The sequence below is a fragment of the Haliaeetus leucocephalus genome, unplaced genomic scaffold (assembly GCF_000737465.1).
Source record: "Haliaeetus leucocephalus isolate CR32 unplaced genomic scaffold, Haliaeetus_leucocephalus-4.0 Scaffold147, whole genome shotgun sequence".
NCBI classification, from domain to species: Eukaryota; Metazoa; Chordata; class Aves; order Accipitriformes; family Accipitridae; genus Haliaeetus; species Haliaeetus leucocephalus.
In genome coordinates, this window is record NW_010972583.1 from 346,625 (window position 1) to 361,483 (window position 14,859).

The 14,859-nt window shown below is 40.1% G+C and overlaps 2 protein-coding genes across 2 annotated transcripts in view; one reads left to right on the top strand and one right to left on the bottom strand.

Moving 5' to 3' along the window:
- TYW3 (tRNA-yW synthesizing protein 3 homolog (S. cerevisiae)) overlaps window positions 1-1,075 on the bottom strand; it is a 10,056-nt gene extending 8,981 nt beyond the window's left edge. The window contains exon 1 of the mRNA XM_010561532.1: window positions 995-1,075. Within this exon, the coding sequence (XP_010559834.1) occupies window positions 995-1,075 (81 nt within the window). The remainder of the gene's footprint in view (window positions 1-994) is intronic.
- CRYZ (crystallin, zeta (quinone reductase)) lies at window positions 364-8,794 on the top strand. Its single transcript, XM_010561494.1, has 9 exons — window positions 364-392; window positions 1,395-1,519; window positions 1,858-2,010; window positions 3,716-3,879; window positions 4,850-4,901; window positions 6,897-7,046; window positions 7,462-7,563; window positions 7,657-7,752; window positions 8,003-8,794. Exons 2-9 carry the CDS (start codon window positions 1,409-1,411, stop codon window positions 8,162-8,164), a joined length of 990 nt encoding a protein of 329 aa, XP_010559796.1. The 5' UTR covers window positions 364-392; window positions 1,395-1,408; the 3' UTR covers window positions 8,165-8,794.
- Window positions 8,795-14,859: the final 6,065 nt, after the last annotated feature.

Sequence of the window (14,859 nt, forward strand, 5' to 3'; positions counted from 1 at the left end):
GGCGGCGGCGGCGGGCCCGCTCCGTCCAGACGCGGCGGGGCCGTTCCGCTCCGCGGCCGCGCTTCTGTCCAGAGCAGCCAGTGAGCCTGCCAGGAGCCGGGCCAGGCCCCTCTCATCCGGGTGTGCCCCTGCTTGCGACGGAGGAGCGGGCTCCGCTGCCCCACCGCCCCCGGGGCCTGGGCTCCCGGCGGCCGCTCTGAGGCGGGGGAGGCCTCAGAGCAGTCGGGGCCGCCGCGCCCGCCCTCCCCTCCCCTCCGCTCCCCTCGGCTGCCGGGGCACCCGCAGAAGTTAGTAGTGTATATCCGTGTGACTGATGCTCCTCCTGACGTGAATAGGTAACCAAAACCGAGAAGCCTTGCTGACGGTATCAGTGAGGAGAAAAAAGTCATCAGGTACTTTTAAAAATCAGTCAGTCGGGTACTTCTAAAAGCTGTAATCGTCCTTGAGAAAAAGCCCGCTTCTGGCTACAGTGCTAAAGTTCTTTAGCCAGAGTTGATCAAAAGTGTGATCTCTGGCTGTCTTTAACCTTCCTGTTTGCTCTCCTGTGATTTTTTTTGCTGCATACCCAGTAAAGCTCCTCAGTCTGAGTCGATCAGATTCCTGAAAGAATTGTGTATAGCTTTTCCTGTAGTAGGAGTAACTTGGTTCATGGTGTTTTGTTAGAATACCTCACAAATGAATGCAGTTGGAATAGCAGCTTCATCTGCTGATAAATTGTCATCGCTTCCATTAATGTGTACGAGGTTCTAAGCTGCAGTAGCTGAGGGCTGTGGTTCATGCTCTCTGTCGCGTACAGCTGCAGCGGCGAAATCCAGCTGGAATTAAGGATTGGAATCTTGAACGTCTGCACTTCAGTTTTTGCTGACTTGGTTTAACGTCCTACGGTATCTTCTGTTTTTGATAGCTGGTAATTAGGTTTTTGTTGCTTTTTTTTTTACAGGTAAGTTTAATAGTAAGCAGGAGCAGTGACTGGAATGTCACTTGGTTAGATTACCCAGTCACCCAATGTTCGACAGGCTGTTTTGCCAGAATGTAATAGTAAATTGTCAATATTTTTCCCCAAAGTAGTGTACATCTCTCCATATGTGACAGCAGTGCAGTGTTTGCAGGAGCTGCTGTAGAAATACTTCTATGGATAAATTATTTGCATGTTTTTCTCTCAATACCCATAAAGTCCTGCAAATGGTAGGGTTAATTTTATGCCTTTTGCAAGATTTGTGAAAACAAACAAACACCAGACCCATAACAAACACACCCCCCCCCCAATTTAAATCTAAATCAGGAGCGATCTTCTATTTAATCAGTTGCTTGACAGGCAGTTGATTTTTTATTTTGAAAATGGAAAATAAATTATGAAGGCGTTACAGTATTATTGTGGTTTTTTTCTCCCCCAGATATTCTGATCGCTATGGCGGCCACAAGAAATGTGATGAGAGCTGTCAGAGTTTTTGAATTTGGTGGCCCTGAAGTGCTTAAACTGCAGTCAGATGTTTTAATTCCTGTTCCAAAAGAAAATCAGGTATATATGAGTTCTGTGAACTGAAATAATGACATCGAATGGTAATAGGAACACTTGGAACAGAGTAAAGAAAACAAACCAAAACTTCCCATCTTGAATACGTAGTTTTTGATCAGTGTATTCATGCTACATGAGACATCATGTTTAACAAATGTGGGCTTTTTACTGTCATATGGGCTACATAAGCCATATAAAGGATTTCCTGAAAACAGCTTCAGTTCAACACTGAATTTTTGCTGACTCTGTGTAAGAATTTAGTTAAAATGCCATGACACAGTGCTGTGAATTCAAGTTCTAAATCTTTTTAATTATTGCTTAAGAAGCATCTTTTCTTTTAGGTGTTAATTCAAGTCCATGCCTGTGGGGTAAATCCTGTCGAGACATATATTCGTTCTGGAAATTATGCTAGAAAACCGGCTTTACCCTATACTCCTGGCTCAGATGTGGCTGGTGTAATAGAAAGTGTTGGGGAACATGTGACTGCATTCAAGGTATTTATACATTGGGTTTTAATTCATTATTGTTTATTGTATCCTCTTTCTGTGATTGCTATGCTACTGTTTCTTTTTTTTATTGCTTATAATCATGTAATCTGTTCAGGGGCGAAAATCACCTTCATTGACTGGTAAAAGCACACAGTGAGATCATACTGGCCGCCCAGTGTGCAGATTGAACTGTAGGGAAGTCTTTAATGCTGTTGGCCTCCAAGAGTTAAAAGGCCTCAGAAGAGGCACTTCAGTTTGTCTGCTTGAAGCAATGGTATCAGGTGTACAAAAGTTGTGGGTCACAACTATTTTTATGGCATTGCAGAAATATTTGAAGTTGGATGCTTTACATTTGACGAAATAATTTCATGCAGAACTGAAAAAAAATCTGTAAAGTTTTTTGGGGAAGTGGAAATAGCTTTTATTTTACTGACCTATGAAACCCCATAAATTACATATTTGTTGTTAAAACTGTCAAAATACTTCACTACTCTAGTTTAGTAATTTTGCTTAGATTTTCTCAGGGGGAAGGTCTTGGGACAGGAGAAGGCAATTATCAGCTTGCTAAAAGATATCTATGAAATTTATTTAGTTTTTAAATCCATTCTTCCTTTCAAGTCACTAAGACTGTTGGTCTCAGGCAAACATAAAAATTGTAGTTAAAATTGTGTTGGAATTTCCTGACTTGGAATTTATGTAACTATTGTGGGAATGATGAGAGATTTGGTTATCTAGAGAGAAGAATCATGTTTATTCATACTTTCTTATCAGTAGTTTGCTATATCTGCTGTGCGTGTGTTTTGTTTCTTACGGAACTCATGATGCTCTTTGCTTGAATGAAAGAGAGAGATGATGAGATCAATACGTGCCACTGACAGACATCCTGAAAATGCCCAGTAGCCAAGCTCATTCATTCGCGTACTCATAGTGCTTGAGAAACAGCTGTGCTGCTATGCAGCCCTCTGCACAGCAGTTAATACCCAATGTCTGCAAACCAAACTGGCGTAGTCCACATGCTATATGTTTAATGAGATCAACGTGCAAATAAGTCGAAAAACCAGAGCTCAGTAAGTGCGAATGTTAACAGGTACTGGCGTTCTGCGAGCGGGCTTGTACAAGGTTGGGTGCTGACCTGGAGCACAGCAGCTAGTGTCGTACCCCGTTGGCAGGACTGAATCGCCTTGGCGCCCGCACGCACAGCACACTGCCAGGTGGTGCGTTTCCTGCATCGCCTGCTGAATTGCTGGTTGGAGTATTCACTGTTGAAGAACAACAGCGATATTTAGTTACATTAGGGCATATTAAGAGCATATCTTTTTTCCATGTTTAAACAAAAATAATTGAGAAATATTTCTTTTGTGTCTGCAAAAGCTTTCGAGGTTTTGCATTTGGAATCTGTGGATGGAATTCTTTAGTGTTCGGGTTCATTAAGGTTAATATTAATGAGACGGCAGGTTTGTGTGTTACACTGTGGAGCGGGGTTTATAATTATGACACTTAAATCTAAGTATATGAAATTATATGGTTTGTGTTGCATTGATTGTATGTATTAGCATTTATAAAAATCTTCTCTGTGACAAATATAACTGGTTATTTTTAATAGGAGAGCTGTTAGAAATAGCCTGAACTTCTGTGAACTAGTTCTTAATGTATATTAAGGAAAAAAGAAGGGAGATGATTAATTTCTCTATTTTCTTTCCCTCCTTTCTAGAAAGGTGACAGGGTTTTTACTACTGGTACAATCTCCGGAGGATATGCAGATTATGCAGTTGCTGCAGCTAATAGAGTCTTTCCTTTGTCGGATAAGTTGGACTTTAGGCAAGGAGCAGCGATTGGAATACCCTACTTCACTGCTTATCGTGCTCTTTTCCAAAAGTAAGGTGCCAAATCTAAGTTTGTGCATTTTGCTTTTGAATATTTAAAATACTGAAGCCCATATTTTCATTGTCCTGCAAAATGGGGGGAGATCAATGAGTGGGAAATGTTTAAAACACTTAAGTTAAATTCGTTATACTGATGGAATTGTCAGACAATTGCTACCTAGAAGCTAATGACTGTATTTTCCTGTTAAGTATTTCTTCTTAAGAGAACAGACCTGGGAAGGATTCTTCTATAAGTATCATGTAATAAAACGTGTAACTCTTTTTCAGTACTCTTTGGTATTTTAGCTAGGGAAGAAGACCAGGAATAGTTGTAATTTCTTAATTAAATGGACAATGTGCTGTAGAGCAGACCCACCTGTTTTCTTCATGAGCCTCTCTTGCCAGAGTCTCTGTGTACAGTCCTGGCTGGTGCCCTAGGACAGTATGACAAGTAAAAACCAGACTTCCCTGTCAGCTAGGTAAGAGCTTAGGACTGGTTTAGTTTGATAGAACAAATTATTAGAATGAGTGTGGTTTATTTTTATGTTATTTTTTTGCCCCATCCCTGGAAGTGTTCAAGGCCAGGCTGGACGGGGCTTTGGGCAACCTGGTCTAGTGGAAGGTGTCCCTGCCCATGGCAGGGGGGTCGGAAAGAGATGATCTTTAAGGTCCCTTCCAGCCCAAACCATTCTGTGATTTTTCAGATCTGTAACAGGTGAAGGTCTTGAACTGAAGTTCAGTACCAGACTGTTACTTGCTGCTAGTTGCATGTTGACAAAATTGCATATTACTTAAATTCATAAATGGTATAGTTTATTTTGCCTCCTTGTTTTCCCAAAGAGGCTGATTATACCTGTTTAGCCATAACATAAATTGGAAGTAATACTGTGTGAAAGCTGAGATTGATGTCGGTATATACAGCCTGATGGTTAATGATTATATGCTACAATCATAATGCCAGTATTTTCTGTTTTTTCATTCAGAGGGCATGCCAAAGCAGGGGAAAGTGTGCTAGTGCATGGTGCGAGTGGAGGAGTAAGTATTTTGAGAAGGCAAGTTATAAGAAATGCCGCTTTCTGTCCCTGTTATCTGCTTTTGTCTGTGATATGATTTATGGCCACATTTGTATCAATTAATAGATTAACAAAATTAGGTTTTTATTTCAGATACTTTAGGATACTTTTTTCTTAGAGCAAACCCTGTTATTCCAAATAACTATGAAACTGCGTGAGTGATTGTGTAAGGCCCCTAAACACATTGCTGCAGTCGGAAGTTGGTCTGGAAGCTTTATAACCGCTCTTCCTGAGATAAAACTAATAGCAGAAAGCTGTAATTTTAAAATATGAGCAAGTTGTTCTCAGTTCTCTGAGCAGTAATCACTGGTGCATAGCAACTTGCATTTCTGGCTGCACAAGGAGATACACTGGAATATATAAATTCCTGACTGAATACTGTGTGAAATTGAACATACATTCTTACTTTGATTTTACATGACAAGCTAACTTCAGGTTTCTTTCACACAATGTTCTAGTTTATCCCCCGTACTCTGCACTTTGTTGCTCAGCTTCTGCTGACGTATCGAACAGCTGCCCTAAATGGGCAAAGTTTCCTTAATTATTTGGTAGACAGCAAAAAGGTGATTATGACAGTCTCATATGAGGAGGAATTCAGATCTCATTCTAAGATTCTAGAATGATATTCAGCATCGTAGCCTTTTTTTTTCTTCTTAAACTAAACATAGTTCTTGTTTTATGTTTCTTGAAAAGATATATTGCCTTTGGTTTGCAGAAGTGTATAATGCGAATCTGTTGTTCTGTGGACTTGTAACCTTTGTTATAGGAACACATGTCAAAGCAGTGAGATTCGTGTAGGTATGAAGCACATGCTGAAGAGAAAAGATGGTTTGTGCTGCATCTTTTCTTTCAAGTGATGCTGATTTACATAATGATTCTTAAAAATGTGCCTCCTTTTGAATTTTTCTCTGAAAATCAGTCTGGCCATGATGTATTTTAATTAGTGGTGTTTGTTTTTTCATTTAGTTGAAAACTGATGATCTGCTATTGAGAAAACAAGGTCACATTTGCCAAACAGTTTGGGCAGATCCTGGCCAGACAGATGGTCATGGTAGATTTTTTCGAGAAGCCTGTCCATTTATTTTCTGTGTTATTCATACATACAAATTTAAATAGCAGAGCCACAGAATGGAGTTTTTATGGTCGTCTTTGTGTGTTTGTTTATTTTTTTGTCGTGCCACCAAAAATATAAAAACATACATATTTTAACATATCCTGGAGGAGGTATCCAGCTGTATGGTTGGTACAGTGGGCTGCCGAATCTGTAGCCGCAGGAAGCTCACCAGCTGGGACTGAATCCCATTGTTCGTGTCAGCTGTTCCCTTGTTTTGCATTTGTATTCTGTTGGCGTGACACAAAGCAAAACCAAGAGATGACATTGGTATGCCTCAAGTGATCATTGGCTCCAACCTCAGGTTTTTATGAAGGCATCCCTCACCTCTAAACATCCTCTGGAGTGCAAAACTGGTATGAGACGCTGAGAATTTGGTTTCTAAAGATATCATTTAATCTGTATGTGAAAGGTACAAAAGTACTGTTAATAAAATTTGTGCTTGCAGATTGTCTTTGCAATATATAATGCTGGTATCAATAGCAGCTGATTCTGTGAAGAGAAGAATTTCCTTGGCTTTGTATCAAATATATATGGCCCAACTTTAACAGATAGACAACATTCTACATGGATTTATATCAAATGCTGAGAGCTATTAAAAAACCCACAAGACTGTACTATGCCTCTGTAAATATCTTTTATTTTTTCAAAGAGTATTTGCTATCTTTAAGATCCAAATTACTTATTATGGCTAAAAATAAATGTTACCAGGCCAGCTTTTTAAATGAGTAGGTTCCAAGTTGCTGGTAGAATACATAAAATTTAAAAAGCTAAGAAAGAAGGAGAAAAAAAGACATTTTTTTCTTTTTCTTTTTTTTTTCTTTTCTTTTTTTCTTTTCCCCTCAGGTGGGAATAGCAACATGTCAGATTGCCAGAGCTTGTGGTTTGAAGGTTTTGGGTACAGCAGGAACCAAGGAAGGCATGAACATAGTTCTGAGAAATGGCGCTCACCAAGTATTTAATCACAGAGAAGCTAATTACATTGATAAAATTAAGGTAAGCATGTTTTCAGGGATAGGTGGTGCAGCATGTATTTTTCTTACTAACAAAATGTGAACAGTTGTTTGCAGAAGTTTTTTGAAGGAGATTTATGTAGAAGTAATAGTGTACTGCCTTCTTCATTTCTACACAAGGGAAAACTTTTCCGGGCTGGGGAAGCTGAGCTTTCTTCACAGGCAATGGCATTTAGAGACTCTTGCATTCCAGAAAATTCCAATATGGTAGCATATCATAATTCAGCATATCAAATATGCTAAAATTAAACTTAGTAGCTGTCAGCTTTAATACAAAGGCTGTATTTAAGATTTAAACAATAAACTGTAAAATGTATATTATCTGTAGCATATGAAATAAACAGTGGTACCCAAGCACTAATTGGAGTGATTTAAATAACATGTTATGTCCTGTACAGGAACACACAGGGATGGAAGGAGTTGATATAATAATAGAAATGCTCTCTAATGTCAATCTTGCTACTGACTTGCAACTGCTGTCCTATGGAGGAAGGGTGATGGTAGGTATTTTTTGTGACTGACTTTAGTTTGTGCATTTAGCAATGCAATTCAACAGCTGTAACTTGAAATACCTTTTAATTTGTTTGTAACAGGTTGTGGGCTCTAGAGGTCCTATTGAGATAAATCCGAGAGACACTATGAGTAAAGAATCTAGCATAATTGGAGTTAGTCTGTTTCTTGAAACTGAGGTAAGAAACATTTTTATTTTAAAGACTGTTTTGTTGGCTTGTTCCAACACCTCCCTATTTCCAGTTAAAAACATTTGTAGGGATGAAAGCGTAATGAACGTGCTTGTTCATTCCTTTATGTTATGATTTAATCTCAGAACATCATAAAATATTTTTGGCTTGTGAAATTTGGTTTAACACTTACATAAATAGTCAATACTTTTCTAAAATGTAAAGACCTGGTGGTAAATGCTGTCTTTATTACCTGCAGGAGGAGAGGCATGAATGTGCGACAGCACTCCTTGATGGCATAGAAGCTGGCTGGCTGAAACCAATTGTGGGCTCTGAATATCCACTGGAGAAAGTAGTTAAGGCTCATGAAGATATTATTCATAGCAGTGGTGCTCGAGGAAAGATGGTGCTCCTTCCATAAAGTCTTTTTCCATTTATTTTGTAGCTGTTCTTAACGGTACCTTTGCTTACATGATTCATTGGATGTAAAACATACTCTTGATCAGGTTTGACAGTAACAGAAAATGCTAACTTACATTAATTAATTAACAATCTATTTTCCTTTTGTAATAAGCAGAGTTGCATATACTTCAAAGTAATTTTTGTAGCTTTTTTGGCTGATGTGGAAATAATAGATTTTCTCGGCTGGTGTGGCCTTGTGATGCAGGGGAAACTAATATCTAAGATAGAATTTAATATCATGCTCTATGTGAAGTTATAGTGAGGCCACTGTAGGTAGTGCGAAATGAAGCCTGCTTTTTCAGCAGATACATAAATGTATATAACTAACAATATGCATATAACTAGGACTCTAAATTCTTTAGCCACAAAATTTGTCTTATTCATCTTTTGTCAGGTAATTTACTTGGAATAAAAGCTTTTACTGCCAAAATAGTTCACTTTCCAGATCGAAAGTTGGCCAAAGAATCTCTAAAATGTGAACTGTTAGGAAGCAGAGGCAGTTTCATTTTTCTACGCCTGACTTAGTATGTGAGGTGAAAGTGTCTCTGTTAATCCAATGGGACCATAACTCTGAAGCTGCATGCTAATACGTGCTACTTGGCAACTGATCATGTTGGCAGAAGCAGCTGATTCCTTGATGGTAAATGGCTGGGTAGTGAGGAATTAAATTCTTCCTGTGATCTTTATTAAATTTAAAGTCACCTGAATCCCTGGCTACAATGAGGAGAAAAGAGAGGCTGCACTGCTTTCATGGGTACTGAGAATTCATGTTATTTCATAAATGAATGTGTATACATTGTTGACTTGTTCCACATACAATCCAATTAAGGAAGGACAATTTCTTTGATACGTTGACAGTTTTTACACTCAAAATACTGTTTGGTATTACAGGCACTTCCTTTTAATGATATAATTCTCTAATGAGCAGTGAAGTCATCACTTGCAGAAGAGTTTTCTCAACTTTGAAGATGAGCTTTTCTTTTCCTTTGAGGAAAAGTGAGTCCTTACTAAACAGAAACTTTTTAGAAGTATTTTTGTCTGTGAAGGTTACTTGCTTTTTAAAATTTGGTCTGGATTCATTTGGTGTCATGCTGTCATAAATCAGCACACAGTCTCTGAATCCATGTATAGTTTCCTCAGGGTGGTAGCTTCATCACACTAGCATTTTCTAAATTGTGATTTTTTTTTTCTGAACAGGCATTCATTTCTACTGATGTTTTGCTTAATCTAAACTAAGAAAATAATTGGCAAAATCTTTTGAAATGTCTGTATTTCTCCTCTATGATTGTGATCCCTTCTTAAAATACTAAGGTAAGAGGGCCCCACAATATGTCTCTTTATAAGCCTCTCGATCAGATCTTAACATTTTGTTTTAGTGCTTAATCGACCACGACTGTTCTCTGTGTGGTTGGGAGAAACCAAATCTTGACACACTACTTGTCTCTAGAGCCTGAAACTGGTTACTCATTTTACCTGTGTGTCCTCTAGGAACAACTGGCTCCTTTCAGAAAATTGGACACTGTTTGTTTTGAACTCTTGCTGACATTCTAGTGTCTTCATTGTGCTTGGCAGACATGTTTAAAACAAAACAAAAACTTATGCCTGATCTCTGGTTTTGCACTTTTTTTTTTTTAAATTAGAGTAGTTGGAATGGAAATATTTTCCAAGCCTGCAGACATGTTAGCATATAAATACTAGGTGTACTAAAAAAAGTGGTAGAAAATTGCTGACTTATTTACACAGAAGATGTTGCAGGTGATAGCCTCTGTCAACTGTAAGATCCCCCTTCTTGCCAAGTGACTTACCCTTGGAGGAGACCAGGAATAGTTGGATAATTACAACTGATGCAGTGCCAGCTTGTTTAAAATCTGTCTCAGAAAATATCCAGTCTTTCTGCTTGATTTTTCTCTTGTGCATAGTTATGTAAAGAGATGCAAAATACTTGCTTGGAAATAAGATAATATAGCTTTACTTCCTCCTGCTCTCCCAAGTGCAGTCTCGATAGACCTGGAGGCGGGTCCTGGGCTTCATGTGGTCTTCTCCAACAGCCACGTTTCTTGTGCTATCACCCCTAAATGGGTGAAAATATTTTGGCCCTTTGTTAATGGAAAGTGGATGATTCATGCTAAGTGCATGGAAATCAAGAGAGAATTTTCTTTAGAGCTCTAGCAAAAAGACTTATTTTTGTGTCATTGTAGTTGATATGGATAACAATAGTTGAAGTATCATGGAATTGTAGAATGGTTTGGGTTGGAAGGGATCTTTGAAGATCATTTAGTCCAACTCCCCTTTCACAGGCAGGGACGTTTTTCACCAGAGCTGGTTGCTCTAAGCCACGTCCAGCCTGACCTTGAACACTTCCAGGAATGGGGCATCCACAACTTCTCTGGGCAACCTGTTCCAGTGTCTCAGCACCCTCATCATAAAAAATTTCTTCCTTAAGTCGAACCTAAATCTACTCTCTTTCAGTTTAAAACCATTGCCCCTTGTCCTGTCAATACAGACCTTGGTAAAAAGTCTTTCTCCACCTTTCTTATAAGCCCCATTTAAGTACTGAAAGGTCTCCCTGGAGCCTGTTCTTCTCCAGGCTGAACAACCCCAACTCTCATGGGAGAGGTGATTGTTGAGTACATCAGCCTTCTCCATGTTGGTTGTCACTAGCTCTCCTGTCTTACTTACTGGAGGTGGTGCATTTTCTTTAATCTTCCTTTTCTGGCCAAGAGGCTTATTATTCTTTGCATGCCTCGCCAAATTCAGCTCCAGCTGTGCTTTAGCTTTCCTAATCCCATCCCTACACATCTGGGCAGCGTTCTTGTATTCTTCCCAGGATGCCCATGGAAGTATGTGTACTCATGCTACTTCAAATCTAGCTAGCAGAGTTATTGAGACTGTTGGGAACTGTTCTTTGCTCAGTTGCATGTTGTTATTTTCTAATTTGAGAGAATGTGAGATAAATAATGAACATCAATATTTTTCTAAATAATTGAGTATAGATACTAATCTTTTTCATATTCTACAATTTAATTCTAATGCTCACACTCACTTTTGGGTTAGCAATCAATGATAGGGAAGACTGGTGTCAGATCTGTTTGTGGCATCTGTCCTTCAGTTACACCTAGATTAATGTTTTCTTTTTATTAAAGGCACTGGTAAGGTCTCATTGGGTAGTAGTTTCACCATTTCTGTAGGCTGGGAACAGAAGCTCAGGTCCAAGACAGGTAACATCCTGGAGACAAATGTGCAAATTGTAGTGGGTTGGGGGAGGAAATTAGAATGGTTTTCAAGAATATGAACTTGTGAGCAATAACTAGGCACATATCACAAAAAAGGAAAGACGATCTTTACAGTGAAGCTTATGAAACCAATTCAATGAATACTGATGATAAAACAGCAAGGTCTTAGTGTCAAATAGGGAAGGAGTGTTTTTCTAAGACAAGGTTAAGTAATGTAAGGAAGACTTTGTCCAGCACCAAGTTGGTCCCTGTGGAAGTGCATCTCCTGTGTTTTAAATTAACTCTTTGGTAGATAGAAGACCCCTCGAAGTTCAAGATTCAGGTTTGCAATGTCAGGTTTTTTCAGGTATGGAAAGGTCTCTTTTAATGCCATGTTAATTTTATTTGGGACTGCTACTCAAGTGATAATTTAAACTTACAAGTGAATAATTTTTTTAACATACCATAAACAGATACACGTCTCTACAAAGATATACTTTTTCCAACAAATATTAATTCAGTAGGATTTAAGTAAGTATTTGTATTTCTGGTGGGGGTGGATGATGTTAAGATATTATAGCTGTAAGCCTCGTTATTAAACGCAGGACTAAAGGAATATGCTGGATCACTGACTTAAGCCCTCATTTCTTTCAAGCAGGTTGTCATATAATTGGTTTTGTGAACTTCTTGAGCTCCATCTTCTAAAGTGGGTAGACCACAGTACTGTTTCTTCTGTGCAAATATAAGTGTGAGGTTGTTTTGCTATTATACTGAGTCATTTAATGGTTTCTTGTTCTTATAAACCTTAAAACCATTGCATCAAGTGGATTGTTTTGCCAGCGAAGAAGATTCAGTGTTTCTGGAGTTAATGATTTCAAACTAATATTTCAATAAGTGCTTTTGAAAATAGTTGCTAGGGAAGAGAAGGATGAGGCAGACTCAGCTGTAGTAATGCATTAACTTGGTACCCTGCCTCCTAGTCCCCGCCAGGTGTAGTAGGATACTTCATACCTCGAAGCTGTGCAGATGCCTGGATGGGTAGAAGCTGGTTTCTTTCTATGTTGCACTTTCCATAGGAGCAGGGAGCTGCATGTCTACTTAGTCAGAATTTGAAGGTTTAAGAATGATTAACCTAGTGTAAGTGATGTGGGTAGGTAGTTCTTTAGCTGATTATTCAGGTAAAAGATGCTGATTATTCCTATTCATTCTGGCAGAATGCAGTCTGGGGCAGTGATGGCATGTAGGGAATCTGTGATTCCACTTGACAACACTGTTTAGAAGAAGTAAAACATCTCTTAAGGTACTAAATAGCAGGTTAAGAGTAACAGTTTATGACGGATGTCGTTATGGAGATGATGTGCATACAAAAAATATATTCTTTCTTTATACAGTGCATGTTTTAAAATATTTAATTCTTTTTAATTTGGCTTTGGTCAGAGGGTATTATATTAATGAGAGGCTTATGATTTACAGTGACTCCTTTCTTGATTAGTGCTGCCTAATGCTAATGCTTGGAGATGAAATTCAGAGCATACACTCTTGCGCATTGCTGCTGTTAACAAGGGTAGTGTTTGTTATGGGGTTTCTCACCAGAAGGTGTCAGAGTAGTTCTATTTTTATTATGTTGCTGGCTTCTCTCTGCAACGGTAACCTAGCAGAATAAAACAGCATAACTTAGATTGCTTTGGAAGAAATGTAATATAACATTTAATGCTTCTGTCCATTTTTGATGTATCATACAAATGGAAGAGGTTGTTTTGATTTTGGAAAAAGTAGTGTGACTAAAAATGATGAGGTAGCACTGAACACACAGTGTGGGAAGGAGTGAGGAAGCTGTAGTGGGTGCTTTCAGGCTGCGGGCAGGAGATGGGTATGTGAGACCCGGGTTGTATTGCTGGTACGAGGCTGGGCTCCAGTTGGTGGGTGTAGCTGTGGCAGTGTAAGACCTTGTCAGCGCTGTCATGCTGAAGGTGGGGGGGGGGCATCGGTTTGCCTGTGACTCAGTTACAGTAGTCCAAGCCTTGCATATTAGTGCAAACTCACCTTGGCTGTGATCTGCAAGGGGGAATGGCTGAGATGTTCATGGATGTTCAGGCTGCGCTCTCTGTTAGAGAGACACTAAAGTCCAGTGGAGGGAAAATCATCTTGGCTAGGTAACTTCTTCAGCTGCTGCAGCTGAATTTCTTAGAGCTGTTATTTGTCACATTTCTGGCTAATCTCTCAGGTGTATCTGGTCTGTTCAAGCCACCCATCCAGAGAATTTCAGTCCTAGAGTCCTTGGTTCAGCCCTCCTTTTAGGACATGCCGTCCCCTTGGCAGGGTGGAGAAGGGTGGGGGAAGAGGATGAGGATCATAGACAATTGACTTAGGGGCAGAATAATTCTGTCAGGTTGTTTATTTTTGAGTAACTTGTCCTGATTTAATCAGATGGGCTTTCTGAAGCAGTGGTTCCCAGTGGTAGTCTGCTTGGGTGCTGCCGTGGGTGGTGGGAAGGGTTGCATGGGCTCTCTCTCACTTCTGTGCAGATAAGGTTTGGGGTTCAAAGTGTGCAGTTCTTTACGCATGCCACGGTCTGGAAACTGCTCCTACACGTTTCTGAAACAGAAGAGTGGAATAGTTCTGAAAAGCAGCTGCTGTTTGTTAATCTTGTTGTGCCCCAAACAAATGCTGCCTATGCTTTCTAGTCATTAAAAGTATCCCCTTTTCATTGTCATCATGTGGTCCCTGTGTGTATTCCTGACTTCGTGTGCTACAGCATGATACAATAAATTAATGAGACTTTAATTATGGGGTTGGGAAGATAAAAAACCAAGAGGATAGTGATGTTCTTGGTAGTTGCTTCCTTTACAAAAGACAATTCAATATGAAGTGCGGGTAGATGGTGCCGGAGACGACCTGAGGACAGCGGCAGTCCCTTCATGTTTTGGAGCAGGCCCACCAGTGGGGAAGGCTGGCCCTACACCTTGAGGACCTACAGCCGGTTCAGTTGTACCGTGGCCCCTGAACGCATTACCTGTGTATTGGTGCTTCAACTTGAACCCACGAGAAGTGGAGGAAGAAGGGAAAAAGAGGAGCACGGAAGGGTGATTCCCCCTCCTTTGCTTGAGTACATCTAGAGATCGTTGAAATGCATACTTCGGAGCTCGCCTGTCATTTGTACTGAAAGAACGGAAATCAGGGTGGGTATTTGAAACGATCCTGCATCCTCTCACCTCTTGTGCCGTACCGCTAAGCTGACGGCTCCGTGTCGCATCAAACCGCCTCCTCCGTCCCCTCCTTTTCCTTCTCTTCCCCTGAAAGCCTGGAGTTCCCGCCGGGCAAAACGTGCCCTGCGGCCTCCCCTGCCCGTTCGGAGCTCGGGCCCTGTCACCCCGCGGGCTGCTGCGGCTGCGTGACGGCGGGGCCCGGGCCGCTTCCCCGCGGGCTGCGCGCCTCGGCTCCG

Coding starts and splice junctions, on each gene's coding strand:
- CRYZ (XM_010561494.1), top strand. CDS start 1,409: ATGGCGGCCACAAGAAATGTGATGAGAGCTGTCAGAGTTTTTGAATTT. Junction 3,880..4,849: donor TATCGTGCTCTTTTCCAAAA/GTAAGGTGCCAA, acceptor TTTTTCATTCAG/AGGGCATGCCAAAGCAGGGG. Junction 7,564..7,656: donor CCTATGGAGGAAGGGTGATG/GTAGGTATTTTT, acceptor TGTTTGTAACAG/GTTGTGGGCTCTAGAGGTCC.